Source organism: Microtus oregoni, unplaced genomic scaffold, assembly GCF_018167655.1.
Source record: "Microtus oregoni isolate MIOR12 unplaced genomic scaffold, Mior012 000008F_ref0000371, whole genome shotgun sequence".
Classification (NCBI taxonomy): domain Eukaryota; kingdom Metazoa; phylum Chordata; class Mammalia; order Rodentia; family Cricetidae; genus Microtus; species Microtus oregoni.
Genome location: NW_024543067.1, coordinates 15,527,913 through 15,544,602, shown reverse-complemented (window position 1 = coordinate 15,544,602; position 16,690 = coordinate 15,527,913). Strand labels below are relative to the sequence as shown.

Sequence of the window (16,690 nt, the reverse complement as noted above, 5' to 3'; positions counted from 1 at the left end):
CAGCTGTCTCCAGAGTCTGAAGAGAAAAGGACAAATGAGAGAGTGGCTCTTTGTGACCTTGTCTTCCCTATGTGACATCTAAGGACAACACAGCTTCAGAATTTTAAATTTAATAAGAATACAAGGCCCTCTGGGCAGCCGCTTGTTTTTGCTCAGAAGCAAGGGTGGTTGTGGCTGTGCTGTTTCCTGCAAGAGACACGAGTGAATTCAGAGCAGTAGAGGCTTGGATGATTGGCGTTATCTCCCGTCTCCATTTCTGTTCACATGTACTTTCCCCCTCTAACCTGCCAACCATCCGACTGAAATAGACTAAGACACTTAGAAGTGAAGAGAAAGATGGGGAAAGACGTCGCTGATGGGTCGTCATTATTTTGTTCCTTCGGTTTTTGATGTAAAAAGTACCCTCCTTTGGGTGAGAAGGCTAAGAAAGTACCTGCCACCGTATCTAGTCTCATTCTCCAGGAGCAAATTCGCACATCTCCTGCCAATCTGAGGGCACTGCCTGGAATGACACAGCAAGGTCCCACGCTCCTCTGAGCTGTTTTCCTCCTAAATTCTGTCTCTGGTTCCTTTATGGCTAACTTCTGAATCAAAATTGAGGTCAGCCTTGGCTCCTCCCTCTTTTCATCCCTTCCTGAGGGCCACTTCTGAGGAACAGGCTTTCTGGGCTCTTTGGTGGCCCTGCTTTGTTCAAAGGGTGTGAATTCCAGTCTCCCATCAGCCCACCTTGTCACAATCTGCCTGTTATTTCTTACATTAGTTCCATTTCCTACATGGCCACGTTATTCTGAAAATATCTGGGATTCAAAATAAAACAAAGCCCAATTTCCATGCAATGCCATTTACAGATCCACACAGTCAAGTTGCAATCCAGTGTTCTCACCTGTACCTGTCTCTCATTCCCAGTACAGATGCTCCAGACAGACCAGCTCAAGCCAGACCACTCAGGGTAGAGCCATCACACAGATTTCTGAAGGGGAATGTTTTACACTGTGTGTGTGTGCACGGGGGTGTGTGCCTGCCTGTCTGTCTGTCTGTCTGTCTGTGTGAAGAACACATAGCAATAACTTGACAAAAATAGGAACAGCATTGATGTAGACTGCATTTAAGAAGGTAGCCTGAGTCTGGAGGTGTAGCTCAGTTACTAAACTGCTAGCCTCCTGTTTCGGTCCCCAGCACCACGGGAAGTGGGTGGTGATGCATCCTATAATACCAGAACTCAGGAAGTAGAGGCGGGAAGATCAGAAATTCAAAGTCATCTTTAGCTACACAGCAACCTGGGCTGTGTGGCCCTGTTTGAAAAAGAACAAGAAAGTAAAACAAAAACCAAGCAAAGTAGCTGGGAAAAGCTGGGGAACTCTTGCTGTCAATCTTACAGCTCCTTATTATGTTCCAAAACTTGATAGACAAGGACAGAAGTAGAGGTCATTTACATACGTTTCTTACTTGACTGAATTTTCTATGAATTTTTATGCTTTGTATTTTTTAATCTAGCCTAATTTGTTGAGTCCATTCTGTCGTGGATCGGTAGAAGCAATTTTTAAATTTCTGATTTATCATGGGCTTTCATTTCTGATAAAGGGGAAATGCTATCGGAATGCAGACTCAAGGCTCTTGTTCAGTTTGTAGTGGATGCTGTGAGCATTAGAACAGGTCACATGGTAGTGTGAACAGGCCCTGTAAGAGCTGCATTAGCCCAGGCATCCAGCACAGGGCAGCCTCAAGCCTAAGACCCTGAAGGCTGCAGTGTGAGCCACACCGCCTGCTGTCTGGGTTGTCCTATAAGTACTTCTTCTCTGTGCGAAACCATCAATATGCCTAGTCCTTCAAATGATTTACTGATGTTTGAAAAATTAAGGAACTACAAGATTTTTTTAAAGTCCTATATGTTAATTAATAGTGTTTAATTCAACATTGAAGGCTTAGGAAATAAAGTCCTAAATTCAAATTGGCTGAAGCAATAATGATCAAATTAATTTGAAAGATGAGTGCTAGAGTGCTATTTTCTTTTTCTTTCTTTCTCTTTTCTGTTTTCTTTTTTTCTTTTTTGCCTGACATCAGTTAGTCATTTTAACTTTCTGAGCTTTAAAGAACTCTGGGCCCAAGTTACATGTGTCTCAAGGACAATATATAAGAAGTATTAGCGTGTGTACTGCTTGAGATTTTAATGAGAAAGATAATTAATTAAGATTCTTTTTGGTGGTTTTAAAAAGTGGTACAAGGAAAGAGCATGTTTAACTTGAGAGAAGAGTCGTCTTCTGGTTTCAAGAACGGAGCCATTATAACCCTCAGCTGCAGCGTTTGTAAGATGGAGATGCCGGGGGCTGTTAGAAGGACCTGATGAGGTCACCTGTGTGAAAGGCAAATAATGGAGTGTTGTAGGACACGGGAGGGCCATTGAGCCCACCTTTTACAGTGCTAAGCAAGAAAATCCCGAAACATGATTATTAAACACTTTCAAAAGTTAATAGTTTTATACACTAAAATATGATATTGTTTACTTTCAATTTTTTTCATATAATAAAATCAAAAAAAGCAAAGAGTTTCAAAGTTTAAATTGTTATGTTTGGAATTTTACAAAGAAGATATTTAAGTTAACATTAAATGCTTCTTTTTATTGATCGAAGCTTGTATATTTAACCAGGTATGAGAATCCCACATGTCTATAATCTCAGCATTCAGGAAGCTAAGGCAGGAGGATTCCAGGTTTGAGGCTACTTTGGCCTATGTGAAGAGACACTGTATATGAGATGGGAGGGAGGGGTTACACATTTTTTAAAAATCAGTTCTCAAAAGAGCAGTCCTTAGACCAGACATAGAAAATGGCAGAGATGTTATTCGGTGTGCCCTACAAACTCCTCTCTAACGACAATGGGCACGTGGAGCAGGCAGCCTGGGCAAGGGCCACTTGAGGCCATATGGCAGGGCCTCATTTGGACCAGCCATGTGGAGCATTACTCTGCTGCCAGCTGTCCCTGAAAAAGCTAGTCTCAGATGCCAGCAGCATCACAAGAGCCAACCTGAAGCCATGAGTGCTGTCCCCTGTTGCAGAAAGTGCAGTACACTATGAACAAAAGTTTTCTATTAGAACGTCTGATATGAGCTACCATACGAGTTATTGCCAACTCAGAATAATATTTCCTTATTCTCTATTCTATCAGCACAGGACAGCAAAGAAAGTTACTATGAAAAGGAATTACTTTTGATTTTAGTAGTCCAGTTCAGTGACTAGCAAATGTATCTGAAATGGTCTAAATCATAATCCACCCCCTTTTCAGGAAAATATAAAAATAGGACTTACAGAATGAAAGCTAAATACAAACGTGCCCTCCTTTGGCATCTGAAGTTATGTGTCTACTCAACAAATGAGCCCTAAGCTGGCTTAGATGTGTGGAGACCAGAATAGGTGGGGGCATGGATCCAGATCCACAGAGCTGACAGCCTGAGAGAGGAAATTAAGTGCCAGGCTTCCCTTCTCCCAACAGCTCATAGGCGCTCAGTTAAAACAGAATTCTCACCCATCTCAGCAGGTTAGATCTTTATTTAATCATCTCAAGTACAGACATCCCCAAATTCAGTTTTGTTGGGTGTGAAATCAGGCTGCATTCAGTAGAAACCATACTACAAATTTTGGCTTTTGAGCTCTTCCCAGGGCAAATATATATATATATATATATATATATATATATATATATATATATTTAGATAGATAGATAGATAGATAGATAGATATAGAGATAGAGATATATAGATATATCACCATGTTGTCTGTGATGCTGAATAATGGTGGTGAGCTATGGCTGTCAGTCATACATCATGGGTTGGACTAAGGGGCCATCTGCAGGAGCTCTGGTCCTAAGGCTGAGCTGTGGGTTAGAGGGAAGAAGGTTTCCACTGTAGAGCATGGCCCCACCACAGCTCAAGAAGCCTCTGTTATTTACGTTACTTCCTTTCATTTGGTAACAACGTTTCCTCTGAGGGAGCAGTGTGAAGCAACCTTTCTGTTCTTTCAGGCATATAAGTGGTATGAGCTTGGGCACAAGAGAGGACATTTCGCCTCCGTGTGGCAGCGGTCCCTCTACAATGTGAATGGCCTAAAGGCTCAGCCATGGTGGACGCCCAGAGAGACTGGCTACACGGAACTGGTGAAGGTGAGTGTTAGCTTCCAGAGTAGCCCACCCAACTTACTTCTTGCCGAAACCACACGGTGTGGAAGGAATGTTATGCAAAAGGTATTTTCTTTCTTTCCTTTGTTTTTTGTTTTGTTTTCTTTGTTTTTCAAGACGGGGTTTCTCTGTGTAACAGTGCTGGTTGCCCCAAAATTTGCTTTATAGACCAGGCTGGCCTTGAACTCACAGAGATCCACCTGCCCCTACCTCCCTAGTGCTGGAGGCATGTGCAACCGTTCCTTTATTTTATTTTATTGATGATATTTTATTTCTAGTAAGGAATCCTCTTCTACCTGAAGCTTCACAAGCCAGGCCTCCATCTTCTGTCCCTCTCAACATTTCTATCTTTCAAGCACCCAATGCCAACTCCGTAAACTCTGAAAACATGGAGACCTTTTCTAACCCAAAGTTTCAAAATCTCTTCCCAGTCCTTTCCAAAGCACCACTATTGGCTTTATCACAGCAGTACCCAAGGTCCTTGGAATCAACCTCTGTCCTAGTCAGCTCTCTGCTGCTGTAGAGAAACACCTGACAAAACCAGCTTGGGAGGGAAGGGTTGTTTGAGCTCATAGGTTACAGTCCATCACGGGAAGTCAGGGCAGGAGCGCAAGCAGGATCCGAGAGGTAGGAGATGAAGCAGAGGCCATGGAGGAGTGCTGCTTATTGGGTTGGGTTGCTCGGCATGGCCTGCTCAAGCCACTTTATTACACATCCAAGGACTACCTGCCCAGGGGTGGGTGGCACTGCCCACAGTGGTCTGGATCATCCTCCATAAATCATTAATAATAATATTAATAATAAATCCTCCCATCTATATGCCCAAGCGCCAGTCTGATGAAGGCAGTGCTTCCATTAGGGACCCCACTTTCCAGGTGACTTCAACAACTAAATAGCTATAAAGCATGGAAATGTTTTACATCAGTAGATTAAATCTAAACTTAAAGATTACTTGTGATTTTTGGTAGAAATTCGTGAGCTTATGTTTGTTTTAGGTTAAATGTATTCATAGGCACATTAAGAAAATGGGACTCAGTATTGATTTACTAACAGTCTCTACATATTGTTTTATTTTTCAACTGGGGAAAAAAATGTATGTTATTGGTCAGATGGGCTGCCATGTTTCGGCCTCTTCAGTTTGTAGGATATTTTCTGGTTTCCCAATAAGGAACGATCTTCTGTATGAGGACAAGAGCGAGAAACAGCGCCAAGTGTAGATAGAGCCCGGATGTTGGACTTGGCAAAGCTCCGAGTACTTTCCTTCTTCCCTTTACCTCTATAGTTGGAATTCGTCACGTTTTTGGATGAGGAACACGTAGAGTACAAGATCCTTAAGATTTATTAGACTTTAATGATGAATTTGTCTGGGGGGAAGACCTGCAATATTCTCTCACTGTGCTTATGAAACAGGCCTTGTTTGACGGTTCATATTCATATCAGCGCATGCGTACGACATGCGCATGCGCACCCGTCATAAAGTCAGCTCTTCCCCCGCTCAGGCTCTATGGCTTTGTAGATCAGAACACAGTCTGGCAGTGATGTTTGCAGACTCTTTTAAGAGGCCCGCATCCTAGCAGAAAGAGTACAAGAACGCCTTGACGAATCTACAGCTCTTAGTGTAGTCCGTCGTGTGATTTTTCTTCCTAAGATTCCATCTCTTCTCAGACCCACACTGGGCTCTGCTCTTCTCCTGCCTCATCCACATCTCCTGGACTCTGTGGAAGCTGGGTTACCTGCTGTCGCTTTCAGGATGCTTCCAAATTTAAGCAATAGAAACGAAACCCCAAGATTGCTTCAGCAGCATGGAGCCTGATTGATTCTCTTATCCTGATCTTGGAAGCCTGATCTCCAAATAGATGTCATAGGTGGACAGACAGTCAGAAATAAGGTTTCTTGGCCTTACACTTCCTCCTTAGTGAGCTCTGTGGTCGCTATGTGATAGCCACTCGCACCACTAGGAGCTGGAAAGGGTTAAAGGTCATTGGGCCACCACACAAACACTAGAGACTTCCAGGCCGACTCTTCCCTATTGGTAAGCACATGTCAGAAGGTTATAAGGAGTTACAAGGAGCCCGAGACACTAGGTAGCTGCCTACAGGCTTCAGGAGAGAGGGTAGGCCTCCACCAAGGCAGAACAGTGGCTCCTGTCCTTTCTGTTTCTCTGGACTAAGTGGCTTCCCTGGGGGTGGGGGAGTGGGGTAGATGCAGGTGGTGTTGGGAAGGCAGCCTACACTGCTTGGTCTCTTTGCTGTCTCTGGGCATGCCTAGATTTCTTTCTCCGTTTTTTTTGTTTGTTTGTTTGTTTTTTGTTTTTTCCTTTCATGTTTGTCATTAATTTTTAAAGCTACCTTCACTTGTTTGGTTTATCTGCTATGAAAATGTTGACTCAAGTTTCATTATCCAAACAGACTTCTGACTTTGTGGTCCATATCCAATTACATTAACACATTCACTGTGAAAATTTGCATACCATGTAACCTAACCTCCTGGTTCCTGTGTCTTTCTAAGGATGGTTTTGGCCAGCGTCTTGGTCCATTTTGAATGTAATAACAAAATGCCACAAACAGAACATCTTAGGAACAACACAGATTTAGTTTTCAAGACTTTTTGTTTCTAGGATGTCTAAGATGGCAATAGAGGTAGACAGTGTCTGGGAAGAGCTTGCTTCCAGGTTCACAGGTGGTGCCCCCTCACTGGGTCAGAGAAAAGCCAGCCTTCTGTCAGAGCTGTACTACAACTGGGGTGGAACAAAACAAATTAGATTTTTGTTTGTTTATTTGTTTTGTTGTTGTTGTTTTGATTTTCCAAGACGGGGTTTTTCTGTGTAACAATTCTAGCTGTCCTGGAACTAGCTTTTGTAGACCAGGCTGGCCTCGAACTCACAGAGATCCACCAGCCTCTCCCTCCCAAGTGCTGGGATTAAAGGTGTGCACCACCACCTGGCCTAAACTAGATTATTTTAAATAAAGTTTTAACATCTACTAAGCTACTAAAAATTATATATATATATATATATGTATATATATATATGAAAAAAGAAAAAAGACATTAATGAGTATTAGTGTGTATATGGAGAAATGGAAACTTTGAACGCTTCAGATAGGTGTTAGAAATTGTACCACTTTGGAAAACAGTGCTTGCTCGTAAAATAGTTGGACACAGAATGAGTGCATAAATCAGCAATTTCTGCAAAACCAGCGTCCTTCAAAGTGCAAACAACTAGACAATGTGGTAACCAGTTTATATACCCTGCAGCAGTTGCAAGTCATGAAGTCCTGAGATGCCTACAGCAACATGGATGAACCAAAAAAGTCATGCCAAGTGAAAGAGGCTAGACACAGAAGTGTGTGTTATAGAATTGTATTCATATAATTGTATTCATATGAACTGCCCTGACTAGGCAAATCAGCAGGCACAGAAAATAGTGTTTTCCAAGGTCTGTATGGCTGGGAGAATTAGGATTGAGCGACCTCTAATGAGAAGCACTTACTTTTCCAACTGAAGATCGAAGAGTTGATGATTCCTCAACTCAGCATCTACTAAACCCTAATGTGAAGGACCGCTGAATAATCCGTTCAAAATAAACAGCATATGATAATGTGTAGTAGCAAGACAAGGGCAGCAGGTATCTGCAGAATGATGATGCATCATCGTCGTCAGAGCAAAATGGTGCAGTCGTTCAGAGCATGCACTCCACAACCGCACTGCCTGCTTGGGTGTTCTGAGTCATGGCCCTAGTGTGTGATATTGCCCATGTTCCCTGTATTTCAGTTTCCTTATCTGCAAAGCACGCTGGTGTTGGCTCGAACTATGTTCTGGGGGTTTAATAAGCAGGCACGCTCCGTAAACGTTAGTTATTGCTATTATAATGGTTGAAGTTTTAATTACATGATTTTGTGAATTTCTAAAAGCAACTGTAAAATTAATTCTGAAGCATCCTTTATTATTTGAATAATAATGTAATAATTAACATGGGCTGAATGCTTCCTCCCAGCCATCAGTGTGCTGAGGGCTTTTGTGTAATATTTTATGTAATATTGCTAATATAATCTTTATTAGCAGCTCTAAAAGATTATTACCCACTTACATGTGAGTGAAATAAAGATGAGAAAGTTAGGACACTTGCTTAAGTTCCCATCTTTAATAGTTTCAGGACTGGGACTTTAGCCCAGGCCACTTTGCTCTTAAGTCCGTGTCCCTCCTTGTGCCCTACAGTGGCCTTCAGAATTACTGGCATTTGCTCGTGGGCCATATGCTCTCCCTGTGCAAGTCAAGTGTGCATTTTATAACTGCATCTAACTGAGCTTCGGAGTTGCAGCGCTTGCCTGGTTAAAGCTCAGCTTCATTTAAGAAGTGAGGCAGAGGCTGGGTGTTAATCTGAGAGGGCTATAGGAATTCCTACCGCCAGTAGTCTTTAAGTTACCCACCCACTTGGGCATGGCCTCTTATACTATATATGCCGACGTAAAGCTCAGGTCTGTCCTCTCTTCTGGAAGTATGATTCGGTTCCTGTTCCCAGTTCATGCAGAGGACTGTGATCTGTGAGTCTACCCCTAAATAAATAACCCTTTATTATACTCAGTTCTGGGCTAGTGTGGGATTTCTTTTTACCGTCCTTCTTCATGAGAGTCCAGCATGGAATCTCAGCTGAGTGACACCTGGCAGCTCCGTTCTATGTGATGCTATTTCACTTTGCTGCCTTAACTTGCAGAAATATTAATATCATACACTGAATGACCTTTTCAGAAGAAAGTCATTTCAGGGCAGCTGCTACTGGTAATGACTGGATACTGAGGAGCCACAGGACTCATCACTACGAGTTGCCAGTCACCCATCAGGATTGTCTTCCACTTCCAAATTCCAGACTTGTATATTCTATATTATCCACTCACTGAGCTCTTGAAATAGAAACCTTCCAGATATGGTGGCTGTCACATTTGGCCAACATGCTTTCAAAATGATCTCTTAGTGTGTGTCTAAGGCCCTTGAATGACTTGCGTTATCTACCAGTGTGTCTTCATTTAGGATACTCAGTGTGTTCAGAGGCAGACAGCGAAGTTTTCTTGATGGTCAGGGGCAAGGCTAAGTAAAATGTAGCCTACACTACATGCCCATGTTGTCGAGCTCTCTCCATTCCCCTTCCTAAGTAGCTTGTATTTCAGCAGCTCTGGCATTGAGGTTGTAAACTTAGATGGAAGAAACAGAGAAAAGTCTTGCACTGGTATTTTCGCTACAAATGGGTAAGTGGTTGTTTACAGTTCGCAGATATCAGAGTGTCAAGTCCTAGGGAGATATTTAACTTAGGAATTGGCATAAGAAGTGGTTTAAAATCCTTGGAGGATTGGAAATAGAAGTTGTTACTTGTTTGAGGTTAGCGGTTTGATCAGCACGAGTTCAAGGCCAGTTTAGATGTAAACACTTCTGTATAGAAGTCACTGCAGCACATTCAAAACACAGCAGCCAAGAGCCCCCGAAACTGTGGGTTAAGACATCCCTCTGTATTTCTTTTCCTGATGCTGGCTCGCCGCTGCTTGCATTCAGCACCAGAAAAGAAAGAGAAGATCTTGGATTCCTCTCTGAGCTTCTTGGGCTGGCTGCTCTGATGTCAGCAAACAAACAGCATGTGCGAGACATTGCCTTTCTTCGTTTTGCGCTTTTATTCCGGTTGGAAAAGTTTTCAGCAGTGCTCTGCCCGAGGTGCGACAGAGAGCAGAGAGTGGTGGCTGAGAGCTGCGCTCTGTCCACTTCCATCAGGCGCTGGTCTTTTGAAGAATTCCATTGTGTTCTGAATGACTTCGCCTGGACAAAAAGAGGCATTAACCAGTAATTATTACGTCAGGGCTGCAGCATTTCCTTCTCTGTGATTAAATATTTGAATGTTTTCAATGAACTCGAACTTGCTTTGAAAAGAAATGGATTGAGGAAGCAAAAATGTCAGATTTACTGTGGAATTAAATTACAAATTAAGAGGATTAGCAACTTTACATAAAAATGAGTGCCGAGGTGTAGAGGAGCATCGAAGGCAATTCCTTACAATTTACATACTAGTTTAATCTACTGTTTTAAGGCACACTTCAAACTTTTTGGACCTCAGTGATATCGTCAGCAAAAACGGCAGTGAAACCAAGCCGAGGTGAATGGCTGAGGGCTACGTGTTAGAGGCAGGACAATTTTATTTTTGCTTTTTGCTCTGGCACACTGGGCACGTAACTGCATTCAGCAGAGATGGCTTATCTCTAAATTTAAAAATAATTGCATCAGTTTCTTCTCTCTTGCAAGGTTTTTGTTCAGACTCAAAACACAAAACAAGGAAGCCCGCCCCCTCAGGTGTTCCTGTGCGCAGTTTAGATGCTGAGACTGTAACCAGAGGCTGTAGGGTAAAAGGCCTGCCTCCAAGAGCCACAGAGGACTAGGCTCAACCATGGCTCCTTGTTGAAATAAGAGCGGCGGGGCTGCATCCCCGGCACCCAGCCGCCCCCACGACTAGCTTTACCCGAAATAATTACCCGGAAACTGTATTCTTTTAAACACCGCTTGGCCCATTTCTATCTAGCCTCTTCTAGGCTAGCTCTCGCACCTGGACTAGCCCATTTCTAATAATCTGCTGTAGCCCACGAGCTGGCTTACCAGGAATGATCTTAACCTGCGTCTGCCTGGAGTGGGAGAATCATGGCGACTCCTTGACTCAGTTTCTTTCTCCCAGCATTCTGTTCTGTTTACTCCGCCTACCTATGTTTTAACCTATGAGGGCCAACCAAGCAGTTTCTTTATTACTTAAACAATGAAATCAACAGATTGATATATGACACTCCCCCATCAGCTCCTGATACCCCAAATAAAGAGCCAAGCAAGGGTGCAATGCAGTGAGGTTTAATATATACCCCCTGGGAAGAGCAGAAAAGGGGGTCCAGGTTTTCCGTGTTTGTCCTCAGCATCCTGGCATGAGCTTCAGACAGACACTTCTTGAGTGATTTACATGCTATGTTCAGAGGTTAGTGGTGGCCCAATGTAAGGAGACCGCCTGGCTTTTATCCTTCCTTCACTTACCTTGTAGGCCCAAATGAGGGCTTGATTCTCTTGGCTTCTGAGAGCCTCTTTAAGATCATGGTCTCTAAACTGGGTTTGGCAAAGAACAAGGTACTGCAGTCTGCTGCATTAGTCCGAAGGGCCATTTCTCTTTCTCAAAGTGAAATACGTGAGTTTTCAATATTTGTCAGCATAGAGGAAAAAAGGCTTTATTGCCAGTTCTTTTGAGGAACTCACAGTGCAGTGTTTGATATTTCTGGATGATTATCTGTAGTTAATAGTCCATGTTAGACTTAGAAATGCTCTAACTCAGTGGCTCCTGTCTGTGACTTGATGTCCATATGCACAGATCAGTGTCTTAAATGAGCATGTGCATGTGTGCCCTTTGCCATTCAAGTCCTTGGAGCCCTCCGCTTGGAATCTTTCTCCTGGCAAATCAAAGGCCCGACAACTAAACCACAATAAAGCTGTGACTGCAAGGCCTTCAGGAGCCTGCCTGGCAAACCAGCTTCTCTAAAATAACTAACCAAGGGAGGTAGCCTAATAGAAATCGGGTTTTCAGAAGGCCACACGCCTGTCTCTAGTGAAAATCCAGATAGGTTGGCAATGACTTATGTGACATCAGTCCAGTGGGAGGGATCTGATTCACGAATAACACCTTTTCTGGGTTTTGTCCATGGTTCCAACTAAATCAGAAAAGGCCAAGAAGGCACCTTCTCAGACCTTCCACAGTCTTCTTTTGACCCCTCCCCCAAATCACAGGTGGCCACGCCCAACTCTCTCCAAGCTGGGAATAAATAGCCTCTGCTGTTTTCAATTGACTGCTCTTGGTTTGTTTTCCCAGTAAGAAATGATAGCAGTTTTCTTTCATCTTTGTATCCAAGCTTAGGCAAACAGAGGGCTGGTCGGAATGCATTAGGGCCAGCAAGAAATTGTTTCTTTGATCTGTAGAGGTTTTATGAGAATCAGTGCACAGAGAATTTGCTGTGAGACTCTATACTTGCTTTGGGCTGTGCTCTGTTCTCCCCACACGGGGGGGGGGGGGGGGGGGCAATGCCTCCATGTTGATGCTGTTTCCAAAGGCTGGCACATTATCGCATATGGCTTAACCCGCTAAGATCAAAAACAGTTGATTTTATCTCAAAAAAAGGTATATAACTCCTAATATAAGATAAATAATCACCACTCCACAATGTTATATAATTCCTAATATACCCTAAGCATATCCCTGGAAAGCTACCTAAGATTTGGTAGCTAATATGTGAGTGCACCATGGTTACCAGTTCATTCTAACGCCGGCTGGATGCACAGGTGCCTGCACACCCCTTTGACCACATCCCTCCTCTTAATTTACTACCAGAACCTGTCAGAGTACCTGATCACATGAACTTCCAGAGCATCCCACTCGGATTACCCTGACCACTGTGAGTTCTTGCATTATGTTTTTCTACATATCAAATCAACTGTTGTTCTTTCTAGAGAAGGGTCTCACTATGAGATCAGGCTGGCCTGGAACTCAGACTATGCCTACTTCTACCTCTGCAGTGGTGGGACTTAGAGGTATGCATCAGCACACCCTGAGAAAGATAACTTTTCTCCCCTTTCTCCATGACCTTTATTTGTAAAAATTTGTTCATCCTCTTGTTGATACAGTTATCTGGGATCTCCCATCTGCTATTTGCTTTTTTAGCTAGAACAGGTTCTGACTTGAACCTGTTTTATTGTGGCGGCTGAATTATATCACCCTCCCCATTTCATGTGTTGAAGTGTTAACCAAAAGTACCTCAGAATGTAATGATATTTGAAGACAGGACCTTGACAAAGCAAGTACATTAAAAACAGGCCATTGGGGAGGGTCCTAACCAAGTCTAAATGGAACCCTTCTCAGAGGATGAAATTTAAACCCATAGATAGAACCCAGAGGTGTGTGCCTTCAGGAGACAGGCCATGTTAGGGACCCAGTGAGAAGACAGATAGTAGGTTTCCACATGGCTTTTCAAAAGGCCTTTAGTGTGAGTTGTCCCTCCTCGTATTCCTCTCAGAGACTTTTGAAAGAAGCTTTTAAAATGAGGAACCTGTGGCAATCACTAAGTAAGTTTCCCAGAATCCCAGCTGATAGGTGACAGAATCAAACATGCTTACCTGTAACCAGTCTACCTGAGAAACAAAGGAAGAGGGAGGGAGAAAGGAAGAGAGGGAGGGAGGGAGGGAGGGAGGGAGGGAGGGAGGGAAGGAGGGAGGAGGGAAAGGAGGGAGAGGAAGAGGTGGTGGTGAAGAACACCTAAAGGGCATCAAGTGTCCAAGAATAGCACTAAAAGAGCGTAAAGCAAGGCTGCTTTTAAAGTTATAAAAAAAGACATTGGTCTTAGCAATGACTTCCTGGTTTGACTTCAAAAGCTCAAGCCCCAAAAAAGCCAAAACCAGAGCCATGGGAGTGTGCTAAACCTCCGCACAGTGGAAACCATCAAGAAAAGGGAAAGGCAGCCTGCAGAATTGCAAAGTATATGTATAATGAAGATTTCAAACCTGAAATATAGGAAGACTCGTGTACCTCAAAGGCAATATTCTGATGTAAAATGGTTGGGACGTTTTTCTAAAGAATGTGTACAAAGGACAGCCAGGTGTGTGAAAAGTGACCAGCTTCATTAGTGAAGGGGAATAAAAACCAAAACCTCGGTGCGACGTCACATTACACCCGATAAATAGGGAGCAAAGAGGGAAGAATGCCCTTGGGCATCAGTGGTGGGCATGTAAGTCAGTGCAGCTGTGATGGAAAACAGTGGGCCTGTTTCACAGAACTACTAATAGCACTGTTATTGGACCCAGCAAGCATGCTTTGGGTCTGTAATCCAGGAAAAGTGACATCAGCCTCTGCCCACCAACTCCTACCCCACTCCATTGCAGCCGTAGTCACCTTATTCCAACTATGGCAATCCTATGTGTATCTACCAGAATATAAAGAATATGATAACTATGCCCAGGAGAACACCTCCGGGCCTTTGAAAAGGAGCCATTACCATCTGCAACAATATCAGTGGTCCTGAAGGAGACATAGTCAGGCATAGAAAAATAAATTCCGTTTGGAATCTGATGAAGTCAGACTTAGAGTGGCAGAGAGCGGCACAGCGCTCGTCATGGGCTAAGGACGGAGAGAATGGAGAGATGTTGACCCAATGGCATCAACTCTGGAGTTGCAAGGGGAACAACCCGATGCATGTAGCATGTAGCATGGATAGTGAAGGATGTGTTCATGAATTTGAGTGTGCACATGACAATCTTCACCAAATATACGAATAAAAACTGTCATCTTATACACACTGAATCTACTTAGCCTAATTCAACTGAGGGTTTCAAGAAGAAAGTGAGATTCTAATCACATTGGATAATCAGAAAGACTATAAAAAGAAATATAGAAGGCTTTCTTTTTCAGGCCACCAACCATCTCCCAAATCATGACATGGAGATTTATTATTGGTTTTGGATGCTCTGCTTGGCCTTACTTAGACTCGTTTATGGCTGGCTCTTTCAACTGAAATTAACCTGTTTCTCCTTATCTACCTTTTGCCTCAGGGCCTTTTACATTTCTGTCCATCTGTACATCTTGCTTTCGTTGCTTCTCATGTCTGCTGGCTGGCAGCTGCTTGGCTTCTGGCCTTGGGCATCTCCTTCATTCTCTTGTTCTCTTTCTTCCCTTCAAGCCTAGATTTCTCCTCCTATTTATTCTCTCTCCCTCCCAGCCCCGCCATTCAGATCTTTATTAGACAATCAGGTGCCTTAGGCAGGCAAGGTAAAACAGATGCAACCAATCTTTACCTAATTAAACAAATACAGCATAAACAAACATACCACCCTTTACAAAGTTAAAGTCATATCCCACAGCATACACAAATGAAACACATATTTGTCCAGTTAAAATAATATTCCACAACAAAGAGATGATTAGTTACCCAAAAAATGTACATTGTACACAGTATAACCTTTGATCAGTGTGAGCACACCTCAGATATTTTTCGGCATGCAGTTTTACCTGTGGCGCGTAGTCTAGTACTAGTGAACAGCCTAGCATGAGTCCAAGGTCAGGCAAGGTCACAGCTGCTGGTGTGAATCATGCTATGAAAGTAGTCAGTGGGCTGGTTACGGAAAAAGGGAAACAAATTCTGTGAGGTTTTTGACAAAATGTAGACTCCTGCACCCAAGATACCAGAATTCCCCATAGAAGTGTTTCAGAGTTGGGTTTGGGGGTTATTATAATGAGGTGTCTGGGGAGCAGAAACACGGAGTTCATTTGTGTTTCAGATGCGCTCTGTGACCATAGACTGAGGGTAACTTTATGCCGTATTTGCATAGTTTTGCACATGAGACAATGTTGTGTAGTATGCTATTTTCTACTTGTCATTGTTCATAAAGCTCCAGAATTTGAAGCCTTTGGGGTTTCAGGTGAGTGGAGTAGGCACACTCACCTGTGGCAATAAGAGATCTTTTAGTAGCCGGGCAGTGGTGGCACATGCCTTTAATCCCAGCACTTGGGAAGCAGAAGCAGGCAATCTCTGTGAGTTTGAGGTCAGCCTGGTCTACAGAGCTGATGCCAAAACAGGCTCCAAAGCTACACAGAGAAACCCTGTCTTGAAAAAAAAACCAAAAAATTTATACTTTTTTTCAGATCCAATAAAAGGATCAATTACATGCTTTAGAAAACTAATCCACCAAAGGGGACAGAATGCCTAACAGCTACATGGGAAATGAAGTGTGCTTATTAAATTCAGGTATGAATGATGCTTCATTGTCATAACATTATATAATCTGAATGGAAGTTTTCCCAGATGTGTGATAGATTTGTGAAGTAAATGACCACCAAGATGGAAGAGAGAAAGCCACCAAATTTTCAAGCTGCTAATCTTTCCTCGTAGGTAGGTGATAATGTCTGTAATTCATAACCAAGAATGGTAAGGACACATCTTATTTAGATACCAGCAAGCAGGGAAACATCTAAGAGAATGAGCTAGGAGTGGGGTCAGGTGGAGAGAGATCATTAGGTTCATTACAAGGCCTACTGTAATAGCCGACTGTTTACCAACCGGAGACTTTTTTTCATAGAAGGGAAAGTTAGTGAAGATGAGTTTGGCTCCAGTTTGTCCTCAAAAGGACGATTCTTCTTCTGAGCAGAGTCCAAAGAATATAACCCATGGTTTATGCCACTGAGCTGTGACCCCAGCTTCAAGAGAAGGGCTTCCCAGATGTCAGTTATGAAGAGCGTGAAGAAGAGGACGTGAAAGCATCTGGATGTGGAAAAGGGCTGTTAGGTGGGTGGAGCAAACTCGAAGGGGCTGCTGGGACAGGCCAGCGCAATCGGTGTGTGCACACCCGGCCCACTGCAATTAGAAGTGCCTGAGACTCCAAGTCTGTCTGTATCTGAGGGGGGAGATGAATAGAGCTGAGATTTACTAAAAGGTGAGTGTAGATCATCGGTTCATGAAGTCATGCAGCCCTGTAATGACAGA

The 16,690-nt window shown here is 43.2% G+C and overlaps 1 protein-coding gene across 9 annotated transcripts in view; it reads left to right on the top strand.

Moving 5' to 3' along the window:
• Asph (aspartate beta-hydroxylase) overlaps positions 1-16,690 on the top strand; it is a 162,174-nt gene that overhangs the window by 127,854 nt on the left and 17,630 nt on the right. For all 9 annotated transcript variants that reach the window (XM_041657012.1, XM_041657014.1, XM_041657008.1 and 6 more), the window contains one exon: positions 4,014-4,151. In XM_041657012.1, coding sequence (XP_041512946.1) covers positions 4,014-4,151 — 138 coding nt within the window. The remainder of the gene's footprint in view (positions 1-4,013; positions 4,152-16,690) is intronic.